The sequence below is a fragment of the Tiliqua scincoides genome, chromosome 5, assembly GCF_035046505.1.
Source record: "Tiliqua scincoides isolate rTilSci1 chromosome 5, rTilSci1.hap2, whole genome shotgun sequence".
Taxonomy (NCBI): Eukaryota; Metazoa; Chordata; class Lepidosauria; order Squamata; family Scincidae; genus Tiliqua; species Tiliqua scincoides.
The window spans coordinates 141,344,618-141,358,745 of NC_089825.1; the positions used below are offsets into that span (position 1 = coordinate 141,344,618).

Below are 14,128 nucleotides of genomic sequence, written 5' to 3' on the forward strand. Positions count from 1 at the left end.
GAATTGCCTGTGTTTTCCTGCCCTTGAGAGAGGCAGCTTGTCCCCAAAGTGATGGGTTTTGAGGTGGATAATGATACCGCTATTGAGGAAAACATTCTCAAGGGCAATCATTGAGCATTTAAATCAGCATCCTGGTTTTGTTCCACACACAGGCCTGCTCTGTCAAGCTGACCACCCAACCCAAAAATGCTAACACCTGAACACCACCAAGACAAGAGACAACAGCTTGTTACTACCCTCTGAATTCATACATCACATTTTCCTAAGCCTTCTGCTGGGTGGAACGGTACTTTGAATGATGATGAGGTACAGAAATGGAAATCATTACTAGTAGAGACGACAGAAGGATGGATTTGAACAGGTGCCACCTTCAAAAAAAAAAAAAAGAAAAAAGATTTGGGTTTCTTTGTGGAAATGCTTATCTATTGATTTTTATTTATTTCTCACATTTTTATAAACAGAGAAAAGTGGACAGGAAGGACTGGGAAAGAGTGAACAGGATCCTGAAACCCCATAGCAGTAGAACACACACGCACACACAAAACTGGGAACTGGAACGTAGACAAACAGGCAATAATTGTGGATGTGATGAATGATTCTATTCTCTGATTCCAGATGGAGCTGGCTAACAGGACTGCAGTTCAAGAATTCATCATGCTGGGCTTTGGACTCGAACAACAAAAACGGTATTTTCTTCTCATCTTCTTCACCATTCTCTACATACTTACTTTGGTTGAGAACATCACCATCATCGCACTGGTGCTTCTAGATGCTCACTTGGCTCAGCTTCCCATGTACATCTTGCTGGGCAACTTCTCCTGGCTGGAGATCTGCTATGTGACTTCCACGGTGCCCCGTATGCTCTTTGACCTGGCATCTCCTCATAGGACCATATCATTCAATGCTTGCTTTCTCCAGTTCTACACCTTCTTCTCCCTTGGCACCACCGAACTATTCTTCCTCTCATCCATGGCCTTGGATCGGTACCTGGCCATCTGCCATCCCCTGAGATATCCACAAATGATGTCACAATGTTCCTGCTACCGCCTAGTCGCTGCCTGTTGGCTCCTTGGCTTCCTGTGGTATCTTATCCCAGTGACTTTGGTGTCCAAGTTGTCCTTCTGTGGCTCCAATATAATTGATCACTTTGTGTGTGATCCTGGGCCCATTTTCTCTCTAGTTTGTCCCCCACTAGGGAATGTCCCTATCTTCTTTCAGATAACAACTTTTACTGTGCTTTTAGCCAATGCCTTCTTTGTAGTCATATCCTATGGCGTTGTGATATTCACCCTGCTGAAAAACTCAAATCAAGGCAGTCGCAGGAAGGCCTTCTCCACCGTATCTTTCCACTTAGTGGTGGTCACACTTTTCTATGGGTCAGTAGCAGCGATGTATTTAGCTCCGGATGGAGGAGATCAGTCAGAGCTCACTAAGGCTGTAACCCTCTTCTACACTGCCATTACACCCTTCCTCAACCCCTTGATCTACAGCTTGAGGAACAGTCAGGTGAAGGAGGCTCTGGGTAGACTGTGCAGCAGAAAAGTGAGGCTGCTGTGGAGGAAGGCATAATGAAGGGAGGAAGGATTCAAACAAAATGAGACCAAAACACTCTTCAGAATTTGCCTGACTCGGCTTTGTTCTTGACACATTTAATAGATGTAATTGTTACCTGAGTGCATGCCAATAGAGCATGACACGTGACAATCTCAAGGCATTTTGCTTGGGCTGATGGCAAAAGAAGCATCAGGTCCAAAGACTGTAGAGAAAACACCAATCTTTGATTAGTCAGCTGGGTGGCTTAGGAGGAACTGAACCTGCCTTTTTGGAAAGTTCCGTGAGTCACCAAACTTTGCTTGCTCAGTAATATTGGGAGCTTCCTGACTCTGGAGTATACAAAGTCATTACTGACTTGATGCCTGCAAGCTGCAACCTTGATTTTCCTTACCAGTTTCAGTGTTAACTAGGTTCAATCCTGTGTTTCATGCACCACCCGTCGCAAATGTGCCATAAAGTACATTTGCGGGGATTAGCACCAGCCAAGCACCGAAGCTGGTCCAGTGCGAGTCAACACTGGGACAGCGCCGGTGGGAGGCTGGCAATCTTTGCGAAGTGACAGGTGACAGAGAGGTAAGATGGGATGAGGGGACGAGGGGTTCTGGGATGGGGGCATCCCATGATGGGGAGAAGGCATGATGGGGGAGAAGGCATGATGGGGGAGGGAGGGGGCAGGAGGGAGCAGGTCCTACAGAGCTCAGCTCTGCTGGATCCAGAGCCCCGTGTTGGGCCACATGGCCCAACATAGGACTCCTTGATTCTGTGCTGGCTAAAGAGCTGCCACAGAATTGAGTAGCCCCATTGAGGAGCTACTTCCCTTACCCAGGGGAAGGGAACAAAAGTCCTTTTCCCCCGAGGAGCTGCTGACAGCTGCCCAGTGCACACAAGATACCACGGCAGCTATTTTTGGCACTGTGGCAGCCCCATGCACTGGGCAGCTCAGGATTGGGCTGCCTATCAAGAGTTGTACGTTGCTTGAGGAATAGGTCACCAGAGCAGTCAAAGAGTTAGTTGCAAGCAATGGCATCACTATGGAGGTGTAGCTGGTGCAGGATGCACCAGGTGCAAACCTCAGCAGGGGGTGACAGCATACCGCCCAAGCTTCCATTTGGTGACCGTTGGCCCCCTCTGGGCCCAGCTGCCTTGCTGACAATCATGTTTTTTGCCACTTCCCAGTGAGAATACGAAGCACCTGTGTCCAGAGAGGGCTGAAGATTGTCGAATGGAGACAGTCCAGAGGTGGATCTTTCACATTAAAAGCAATGTGACAGGGTGGAAGGTCGAGGGCAACATGATTTCATCATCATGTCATCCCAAGCCCTCGACAACCCAATTTTATGGGCCACTTATGACAGGGCTCTCGCAATCCACTGTCATAAACACCACAGCAGCATCACAATGAGCGCACCACTGTCTTGCACTTCAGGGATACTGGCACAAATGGTCAGAGGTTCTGTGCATGTGGCAGCAGCTGCTGAACACAGGGGTAGGTAAAGTGGTGGAGGGGGTGGTTTGTGGGAGCATCGAGGCCGGGATCAGGCTGAGCTGGGGGCATGTTGAGGGCAAGCCAGTGGTGGATTTTGTGGCAGCAGCGATGCCAACATCCTATGCCCCAGGCCTGGGCCCAACCTACTCAGGACCTACTCAGGACCTTGGACCTACTCAAATTTAGGTCAGCGAAAGAGTAGGTCCTTTGGGGAGGAGGGAGTGGTGGAGCACGTAAGTATATTTCTTGACATAACCTTGTCCCTGCCCTGCCCGTAGCATGTAGTGAAGCCTGTCTCTGTGGCACTGCACACTATGGCCAGTGCTGGATGGAATTGGGTTCTGAGTGTGTACATTGCATTGCATTATCCCTTTTAAAAAAAAAGAATTCCCCCTCCCTAGTTATTATATTATCACACAATAAAAGTCACCTATCATTGTGCCTTTAACATTGCCTCCCTCCTTATTTCATCCATTCCACTGAGCTATGTCGTGAGCCACCACTCTTAGTCCATGCACATACAAAAGATTTCCTCCATGTGCTCCTGATATATGTGTCTACAGTATGTCTAGTAATGTAGTACAGTCAAAGAAATAAAACTAACAGCCCAGTCCTCATTATCTCCTTGCACAGTGAGGCAGCAGTGCTGACGTCACTTCTGCTGTATCCCGTGAGGGGTTCCAGCCTCTGCAGGCTCCTTGGAGCATTTGTTCTCTTGTGCTGGGGTAAGCCCCGGCAGCCAGCATGGGTCAACTCAGACCTGCTCTAGCTCAGTCACAGATCAATCCTGGGAAGGGGGTTAGGATTCAGCAGGCGCCACTGTCGCCAAACTTGACCCCCTCACAGGCCTCCTTTCTGTCCCAGTAATTACTGCATGATAACATGACCACAGCACTTTGGATGGAATGTTCTGCTGTCACCTCCACAGTCCACCACAGAACCTCCTTGATGATATGTTGCATCAATGCATTTGCTCAAAATGTTCCATGTTTAGCAAGGCAGGGTTTATGTTTGATAATGATGTGTCCTTCACCATGGGAAAGAGAGGCAGTCGATCCCCAGCGAGATGTTACTTTGGTGAATTATTATTATTATTATTATTATTATTATTATTATTATTATTATTATTAACAACTTTATTTTTACCCTGCCTTTCTCCCCAGAAGGATTCAAGGTGGCTTACAACAAAGGTTAAAACAAATTTTAAAACATAATTTAAAAACAGATAAACAGATAAAAGCATATTAACAACAGATAAAACAAACAGATAAAAGCATATTAACAACATATCATAAAAACAGTAGTCAGATAAAAAGTAGTCAGATAAAAGAGCATAGAGCAGCAAATCATAAAAGGATCAGGCCTGTAACCAGGTTTTAAAAAAGATATTAACAGATGTTAAAAAGATGTTAAAAAGGCCGGGAACTCAGAAGGCTTGTATAAACAGAAGGGTCTTCAGGCCTTGCCAAAAAGTTTCAAGAGAGAGAGCAGTTCTTAAGTCAAGGGGAAGGGAATTCCATAGTGTTGGTGCCACTACTGAGAACACCCTATTTCTTGCCGCCGCCCCACGTAACTCCCTAGGCAGCGGCACTTGTAAAAAGGCCTTCTCTGATGACCTGAGAGGACGAGCCGGATTGTACGGGAGTAGGCGATCTCTAAGATACCCTGGCCCAGAGCAGTATAGGGCTTTAAAGGTCAAAACCAGCACCTTGAATTGGGCCCAGAAATGAATGGGCAGCCAATGCAGCCGCTGGAGAAGCGGACTGACAGAGTCAAACCGCCTACCTCCAGTAACCACACGGGCCACCGCATTCTGCACTAGTTGCAGTTTCCGAACCATCTTCAAGGGCAGCCCCACATAGAGCGCGTTACAATAATCTAACCTCGATGTCATTGAGGCATGGATCACCGTGGCCAGGTCTGCATGATCCAAGATCCAAGCCATGATTGGCTGCAGCTGGCACACCAGCCGAAGCTGAGCAAAGGCCCCCTCAGCCACAGCCGCCACCTGGGAATCCAGGAGCAGCTGCGAGTCCAGGTCGACCTCCAAGCTGCAGACCTGCTCCTTCAGAGGTAGTGCAACCCCATTCAGCGCAAGCCAATAGTCCAGCACCTGCATCGAGGATTTCTGAACCAGGAGAGCCTCTGTCTTATCCGGATTTAATTTCAGCTTATTAGCCCCCATCCAGATCCTCACTGCTTCCAGACAGCGCTCCAGGCCCTCAACTGCTACCCTGGAGTCTGGAGGAAAGGAGAGATAGAGCTGGGTGTCAACAGCATATTGATGGCAACCCACTCCAAATCCCTGGATGACCTCTCCCAGTGGTTTCATGTAGATGTTAAATAGCATGGGGGACAGAATTGAACCCTGTGGCACCCCACACCTCAAGGGCCAGGGTCTCGAACAGGCATCCCTCAGCACCACCATCTGGGACCGATCCTCCAAGTAGGAGCGGAACTGCCGCAAAACAGTGCCTCCAACTCCCAACTTGGCCACTCGGCCCAGAAGGATACCATGGTTGATGTATCGAAAGCCGCTGAGAGGTCCAGCAGGACCAACAGGGATGCACTCCCCCTGTCCAGTCCCTGGCATAGGTCATCCACCAAGGTGGTTTCCATCCCAAAGCCGGCCTGAAACCAGATTGAAAAGGGTCCAGATAATTTGCTTTATCCAAGACCCTCTGGAGTTGAAACGCCACCACCCGCTCAATTACCTTGCCCAGAAACGGGATGTTGGAGACTGGCTGGTAGTTGTCTAATACAGTGGAATCCAGGGAGGGCCTCTTCAGGAGGGGGCAAACCACTGCCTGTTTCAAAGCACGTGGTAACCCTCCCTATCCACTCAGCCAGTCCACCCCAGGCAGCTCTTATCAGCCAAGCTGGGCAAGGGTCAAGCAGGCAGGCAGATGGCCTCACACTCCAAAGGAGTCTGTCCACATCCTCAGGCTGTATAAGCTGAAAAGAATCCCACAACACCAGACAAGCAGTTGCCAAGGGGACATCGTCAGACATTGTCAATGTGGCATTCAAGTCGTGACAAATATGATCGATTTTATCTGCGAAATGTTGTGCAAACATGTACAACGGCTGACTGTGTGTTCTTCCTGGTCTACTGGAGTGGCCTGATGGAGGAGACCCCATACCACACGGAACAGCTCTGCCGGATGGTTCTCAGCAGACTCAATGGTAGTAGAGAAGAAAGATCTCTTCGCTGCCACCACCACCATGGAATAGGCTCTGTAATGAGCTCTACTCCATGTTTGATTGGATTCATCATAAGTTTTCTGCCACCGTCGCTCTAGATGCCTGCCCTGCTGCTTCATCATTCGCAGCTCCTCAGTGAACCAAGGAGCCGCTCCGAGTGTGTGATGTGGCAGAGGTCGCTCCCGAGCAATCACATCCACTGCCCTGGTAATTTCCCCATTCCAGAGGTCAACCAGGGCCTCAGATGAGACACCAGTCTTGGCAGTGGGAAAAGCCCCCAGAGCCCTCAGGAAGCCTTCAGGATCCATTAGCCTCCGGGGGCGGACCATAGAATGCGGTCCCCCACCTCTGCGAAGGTAAGAAGCTGCAACAAGCCTAAACCTTACCAGGAAGTGATCTGTCCATGACAACGGAGTGATCTTAATCTCCTCTACATCCAGATCACTACCCCCTTGCCCAGCTGTAATCACCAGATCCAGCACGTGTCCTGCAGTATGTGTTGGGGCCAAGATCTTCTGGGACAGGTCCATGGTTGTCATGGCGGCCATGAAATCCTGAGCTGCACCTGCTGCAGGGGCCTTGGTATGAACATTGAAGTCCCCCAGCACTAATAGGCGGTCAGCTCACCCCGGTCAGCTCAGGCAGGGAGACTGTTGGGCAGTAGGGCGGGCGGTACACCAACAGAATCCCAATCCTGTCCGGCCCTCTTAACACAACATGCAGGCACTCAAACCCAGCAAACTGCTAAACAGGGCACCTGGTAAGGGAGATAGACAATTGCAACTCCCCCTCCCTGTCCCTGCAATCTTGGCTGCTGCAACACCTGGAAACCTGGTGGACAAAGTTCGGACTCCTCCCATCATGTCCAACCAGGTCTCCGTAATACATACCAGGTCAGCTTTCTCATCCAGGATTAAATCCCAGATGATGCAGGTTTTCTTATTCACTGACCTGGCATTCAAAAGCAGCAGCTTCAGATCCAGGGACTCACTGCCAAGACCACCAGGCATCCAAGAATTGGGGGAAGGACCAGAAGGAGAGATGATCTGCCTATGATGGATTCTCCTTCTCCAGTAAGGTCCTGTCCAACCCCCCCCCCCCCATATCTACCCTGGCCCGTCACTCTCTTGATAGTGGCCCCCCTCCCTTCCCCTGAGCTCCCTCCTAAGAAAAAACACATGTGGCGAGGCCCACCTTCTGAGACTGGCCTATACAGACAGAAACAACCAACAGGGCTGCTTATAAAAAAGATAAAAGCAAGCCAAGCCTAATACTGGATGTCTCACAGGCCACTCCTCTGCTGGAAAAAGACTGTGCTGCCCTAAGGATTTATGTTGCTCCTCTCTCCCCTGCCTTCAAACAAAGGGGAGGAATAATCCAACCGCTGTTTCAGTCTGCCAACCAGGAAAGGAACTTCGGTCCTCTGGGCACGATCCCCGTGCTAAGAGCCACGGCTCGTGCCAAAGGCTCACGCCTCTGGCAAGCCAGAGGCTTTAGCAGGTTACCTGCAGAGAGAAGGAGCCAATCGTCAGTCTCAAGAGTCCAACACAGGCGTCAGTAATAAGCTCCTTCCTCCACCCTCCTGGCAGCTGACCACTGAATAATAATATTGAGCTGTAATTCTTGAGAGACGCAATCCCCAGAGCTTCCAAATATTCATCAGAGGCATCTACTCTTTGTTCAGTACAAAAGCGCAGAGTTTCTTCCCATCAAGCTGATCCTAAACCTCACCAGTGCTACCAGTGAGCACCTCTGGAAGATGCAAGGAAGGGCATACTCCCCCACAATCTACTTCTGGCACATCAGCTGTGGCACACCTTCTGTTGGATGGCTCAATGCGTAGAGTGCTACTGAGGTACCAGAGCAGGAATTTTTATCATGGCAAAGAAGATTGGAGAGGGAACTGCAAAGAGATAGAGTGACCACCAGCCCTGAGAAGCAGATTTGGGCTTCTTCACAGGGATGTTGTTAGACCATTATAAAATGTGTGTGTGTGTGTGTGAGAGAGAGAGAGGGGGGGGAAGGAGGGAGGCTCGGATAATGTCACATCAACTATTTTGAGTATCAATGTATAACTAGCAATATATAGATAAGAGAATTTATAATCAAGCAAAAGCAAAGAGGTGAAATCTGTCTGTCTGTGTGAATCTCACACACATGGAGATTTAAAAGGACATTATTTCTCCTCCGTAATGTGACGTTTTTAACCAGGTATAATATGAATGTCACATATATTATTGCAGGCAACAGTGTCCAAGTTGGGCTACCCTGCTCCTTGTCTGCTGTTACCATTGTGGATGCACACCTACCTACCCACCCCCTGTTAAAAGAGCGGATGGAAAAACACCACTTAGATGCTCCTTAAACTCATGGCGCTCCTCTGTCTTTCCTGGTTGAGAGATTGTCAGTGTCCTATGCATGTCTCCTCAGAAGTAATCCCACTGTGCTTGTTGGCGCTTATTCCCAGGAAAGTGTGTATAGGATTGCAGCCTGCTTGTTTTATTTAAAAAGACCATATTTCCTTGAATGTGCAGTTCCTTTAAATAAAACAGGAGGTCTTACTAGAAGGGGGAAAGCAGGTGCCCCATGTGAGGAAGGAGCCCTTGAAGAAGCAGATATTGCACTTCCTGCTATGGGAAGCAGAGTAATGGGGGCTGTGACAGGCTGCAGGGAGGCCACGGCAGATTTGGGGTGAAGGACACCCCGACTTGTCCAATCCCTGTTCTGCTGCTACTGCTATGAACCGCATCTCTCACCATGGATGGGTCAGGCCTGACTGCAAGTGAAGTACAGTAAATAAGCTCTGATTTCCAATTAATATTTCAATTGGATTTCTTCTTCCTTGTATTTTAATAATAAGAAAAGGGTATGCTATTCAGGAAACAACCACAGATGACATGAAACATACACAGCAGTAGAACTCATATAAACATACTCAAACTTCCCTTCTTGGCCCACATATGTCAACCTTTGTTTTCCAATGGGAACTGGTAGGCAGACAAGCAGAAAATGGTTGTGATACGTGATATGTGATGAATGAGTCTATCCTCTGATTCCAGATGGAGCTACCCAATGGGACCGCAGTGCAAGAATTCATTTTGCTAGGCTTTGGAATCAAGCAACCACACCAGTTCCTGCTCGTCACCTTTTTTACCATTCTCTACATACTCACTTTGGCTGAGAATATCACCATCATTGCTCTGGTGCTTCTAGATGCTCACTTGGCCCAGCTCCCCATGTACATCCTGTTGAGCAACTTCTCCTGGCTGGAGATCTGCTACGTGACCACCACAGTTCCCCGCATGCTCCTTGACCTGATGTCCCCTCCTGGAGTCATATCATTCAATGCCTGCTTCTTTCAGTTCTACATCTTCTTCAGTCTTGGAACCTCAGAAAGTTTCTTTCTCTCAGCCATGGCCTTGGATCGGTACTTGGCCATTTGCCACCCACTCAGATACCCACAGATGATATCCCAACATTCCTGCTACACCTTAGTAGCTGCTTGTTGGACCATTGGCTTCCTGTGGTATCTTATCCCAGTAATTTTGATCTCCAAGTTGTCCTTCTGTGGCCCCAACATCATTGACCACTTTATGTGTGACATTGGGCCAATTCTCTCTCTTGCATGCCCCCCATTCGGGAACATTCCCAGCTTCTGTCAGATAGCCATGAATGCTGTGGTTTTAATCAATGTCCCCTTTGTGGTGGCATCCTACAGCACTGTAATTTTCACCCTCCTGAAAAAGTCAAATCAAGGCAGTCGTCGGAAGGCCTTCTCCACTGTGTCTTTCCACCTAATGGTGGTCACACTTTTCTATGGGTCAGTAGCAGCAATGTATTTAGCTCCAGGTGGAGAAGATCAGTCAGGGCTGACAAAGGCCGTAACAGTCTTCTACACTGCAGTCACACCATCTCTCAACCCCCCAATCTATTGCCTGAGGAATGATCAGGTGAAGGAGGTGCTCTGCAGAGTGCTCAAGAAAAGGGTGAGATGGCTGAGGAGAAAGGAGACTTTTGGCACAATTCTGTTGTAGGTTTGCACTGGCAGATTGTGCGCTCTGCTGGCTCGTGCTGTCACAAAAATGCTGTAAAGCACATTGTGACAGCACAGTCTCCAGACACACTGCCTCAGAGACACACTGGAAGGAGAGCCCAAGCCTTCCGTGCTTGCTGGAGCAAACACGTGCTATGCTATGCAGAACAGGAGTGGAGGTGTAATGGGTGGGGGCAGTGATGGGGTGGGAGGATTGGCCCCAGGAGGGGGTTGGATTGGCAACACTGGCGTATTTTGTATCCTGTCCTACATCCCAGGCTTGATCTGCTGACATGGCTCAATGCAGACCGTCCAAGTTGACCCATAGCAGCTGTTGGGGCTTAACCCAGAGCCAGGGGACAAATGTCCCCTTACCCCAACGAGACTTTCCATCTGCTGAATTCCCCTGTGGGGTGCAGAGTAGCCCATGAAAGCACCACTGCCTAAGTGGCATGCTGGCACCACCTACCTAAGAAAACTTAGGTAGGATTTGGCTGTTTGTCATAAGAGGGCAGGAAGTATGCAAAGCAAACAAAAGAAAATATTCAACAAGACAGTGAAGGACAAAAACTATGTTCACAGTTTGGACAAGAGGGTGCTGCTTGATGGATGTTTCTTCTCCAGCAATAAAACATGTCTCTCTCGATTGGTCTTTCTTCTTAAAGGGAAGAACTCATCCCTCCACTGTCAGGCTGTCCACACTGCAACAGGACCCCCCCCCCACACACACACACACACCCAGTGTTATTTATGCTCTTTGAAGCACATGAGCACACAGGGAAAAGCTGTCTTGTGTGCCTCAATCCTGGGTAGCGACCAATAGCATGACTCATTAGTTTGGAGGTGAAGAACAGGGAGGTGAGGGTGAAGGTGCACTAAACAAACTTTATTGTTGGGACAATGAACCATAATTGGAATGGAGAGGCAAAACTAAAGGGCAATTCAATGTTTCTTAGCCATACATGTGGTTAGATTCTAAATGTAAGCAATTGTTATGCTTGGAGAAAAGAGGAGACAAAACAGAATCATAGAGTTGGAAGTGGCCTAATAGCTCATCTAGTCCAACCCACTGGCTGGAGCAGGAAGTCTGCCTACAGCATCTCCAGCAGCTGCTTGTTGAGCCTCTGCTTGAAGATCTCCAGTGAGGGAGAGTAGGGAATAGTGAAGGAGAGAATAGGAGATCATAATGGCACAAACATACAAGGGAAAACAAGAACTCTGGGTTCAAGCATGCAAGATATCCCCTCCCCTGTGCACATGTTACATGTGTTAAACAGCATTCCCAGTAGCCAGTTGCAAATAAGAAACTTAAGGTTGCAACAATTAAATGTGACAGAGCAAAAAGGAAGGAGAAAAGGGGGAAAAAAAAAAAGCAATTACCCAGTCAAAGTGATAAAATTAATTTATTCGCACACAGTTGGACTAGAGGGATATTTCTCCCTCCTCAATTGTTTTGTTGTGTCCTATCAGAATGCCCCAAACTAAGCTGGGGTAAAAGTCAAAAAGGGGCTGCTTGCTTGCAGCCAAACACAACATTTTGAATGGGGGCGTATCATTCAAGTATCATTGGAGTATCTGTACTCAGAATTTTCAACAGGCCAAACACGGAAGAGGAGCTGTTTTGCATCGGACTTTATAGGTGGCAGCATGAAAGGGAAAAGGGTTCCATAGCCCACTGTCCTCTGCGTACAAAGAGATTTTGTACAATCATCCTTAGAAGAAGTAATTACTGCATTATAACATGACTGCAGTACATTAAGCAGAGAGTTCTTGTGTGACCTCTGCAATCAATGTCCTCCATGATAAACTGCATTTGTTTGCTCAGGTTGGTTCATGTATAGCAAACACAAAGCACCTCGAGAAACAAGGTTTCCTCATGGAATGACTGGTGTTTCACCCTGGGAAGGAGAGGCAATCTGTCTCCAAAGAGATGTTATTTTGGTGAATAACAACATTGCTCTTGAGGGATGCAATCTCAAGAGCTTCCAATATTTATCAGATGCGTTCAGTCTTTGGTCAGTGCAGAAGCCAAGAGTTCCTTCCCTCCAAGCTTATCCCACACCTCACCTCTTCCACAGTGGAGAACCACTGGAAGGTGTGGGAAAGAACATGCTGCCCCACAATCCACCTCTGTCACATCAGCTGTGGTGCACCTTTTGCTGGATGAATCAATTCGTTGAGCACTACTGAGGTACTAGAAGAGGAATTCTGAGCAGGGCAAAGTAGACTGGGGTGGGGACTGCAAAGGAGTAGATTAGAGTGACCACCAGCCCCCAAAAGGAGTCATGGGATGCTTCACAGGGATGTTGATAGACCATTATAAAAACATGAACAGAAAAGAGAGCAGCACTGGCTGAAAGGATGATGTGATCTCTGTGAATCTTGATATCTCTTATTTTAATACTGAAATGAAAGACTGATCACCCACTTTCCTCCACTCAGACCCTCTGAATTCCAAGTCCTGTCCTGTCCCCCATTTTGCAAAATTCCCCCAACAAATTCTTCCTACTTATCACCTCTGAACTGAGCCAAGAAACAGAATATTTTCTAGATCTCTTCTAACAATGTATCTGATAAGTGAATACCAGACTTTATTCTTTGGCAGCCCTCACCAGCCCTCTGCCATGCCCCATCCTCAGACACACAAAAGAACACAGAATATGCTTACTGATTTTTGTTCCATTTTACTAATAATATTTATTATTACATTTTATTAGGGAATATTACTAAATATTGCTGAATCCCCACACACCACCTCCAAAGAGGACAGCAGATGTTGGCAATGACCAACAGAGAAAATGATCCTTATGATGGAGCACTTTTCATGCTACCTTCCAGCTGAAGGCCAACTGGCATCTGTGGTGGAATAAGTGTTTGCTTAAGCCATGCTAATAAGTGCTTCTCTTAAGTAATGGAGAACCAGTCAATTCTCACCAGTGTCTGATCTGCTGGCTATTGGCAGGATTAAGCAGATCTTCCTGTGCTCAGTTTTGCCATTCCTTCCACAAGGATTCATTCACTTTTTTGTGTGTGCTGGCCCAGTTTGAAATCTCAAGATGTCTTGGCTTCACATCTCAGCCCAGTTATCAAATACTGGGTACACTCTGCTCTCCATCTACAGCATGGCGGTGATCACACTGGCTTGCCTTACAAGGATAAGGAAGATAGGTAATGTCAAAATGAATGCTTGAGTACCAACTAGCAATATATAAAATAAGAAAAATGTATATTCAGGCAAAAGCAAAGAGGTCTCTCTCTCTCTCTCTCTCTCTCTCTCTCTCTCTCTCTCTCTCTCTCTTGTGTGTGTGTACTTAAATCTAACTGAAGTGGAGATTTAACTTCCCTGTAGTTTGGCACCTTTCAAGGCTGTTTTTTTTTAATCAAATATAACATGAAGCTCACATGTTGCAGGCAGCAGTGGCCCCTTTGGGTCTGCTGCCCAACTATGTCTGCTGTTGCTTCAGTGCACAACAGCCTCAGAACAAACCATCAGTGAAAGAATACAGCTTATCTGCTTCTTAGGGCGCAATCCTAACTTTCCATTACTGGCGTCAGTGGCAGACCTCCCATTCATTTGATGGGGCAAAAGCCCCAGGCACAAATCTTTAGGTCCCCACAGAATCCTCTTTGAGGCTCCCGACGGGGTTGGAAACTGTGCTTTTGGTTTTCCAGAAGCAGTTTAAAGCGTTGGGGAAGCCTCAGGAAGCCTCCCCAACACAGCCTGGGGTCGCGTGAAGCTCCGAAAGCTTGAGGTAAGTGGGTGGGGGCAGATTTGCACATGGGAGGGTGGCAACATCCCATGGGTGGGTGCCATCATGGACCTGTGAGCACAGGGCTGGAGAGATCTGCCA

General features: G+C 47.8%; 2 protein-coding genes across 2 annotated transcripts; both read left to right on the top strand.

Annotated features, from left to right (window-relative positions):
- Positions 1–615: 615 nt before the first annotated feature.
- Positions 616–1,569, top strand: LOC136653998 (olfactory receptor 11G2-like). The gene has a single exon (XM_066630861.1). The coding sequence runs from the start codon at positions 616–618 to the stop codon at positions 1,567–1,569; it is 954 nt and encodes a 317-aa protein (XP_066486958.1).
- A 7,719-nt stretch (positions 1,570–9,288) lies between these two features.
- LOC136653999 (olfactory receptor 11G2-like) lies at positions 9,289–10,278 on the top strand. Its single transcript, XM_066630862.1, has one exon. It carries the CDS (start codon positions 9,304–9,306, stop codon positions 10,276–10,278), a length of 975 nt encoding a protein of 324 aa, XP_066486959.1. The 5' UTR covers positions 9,289–9,303.
- The last annotated feature ends 3,850 nt before the right edge of the window (positions 10,279–14,128 follow it).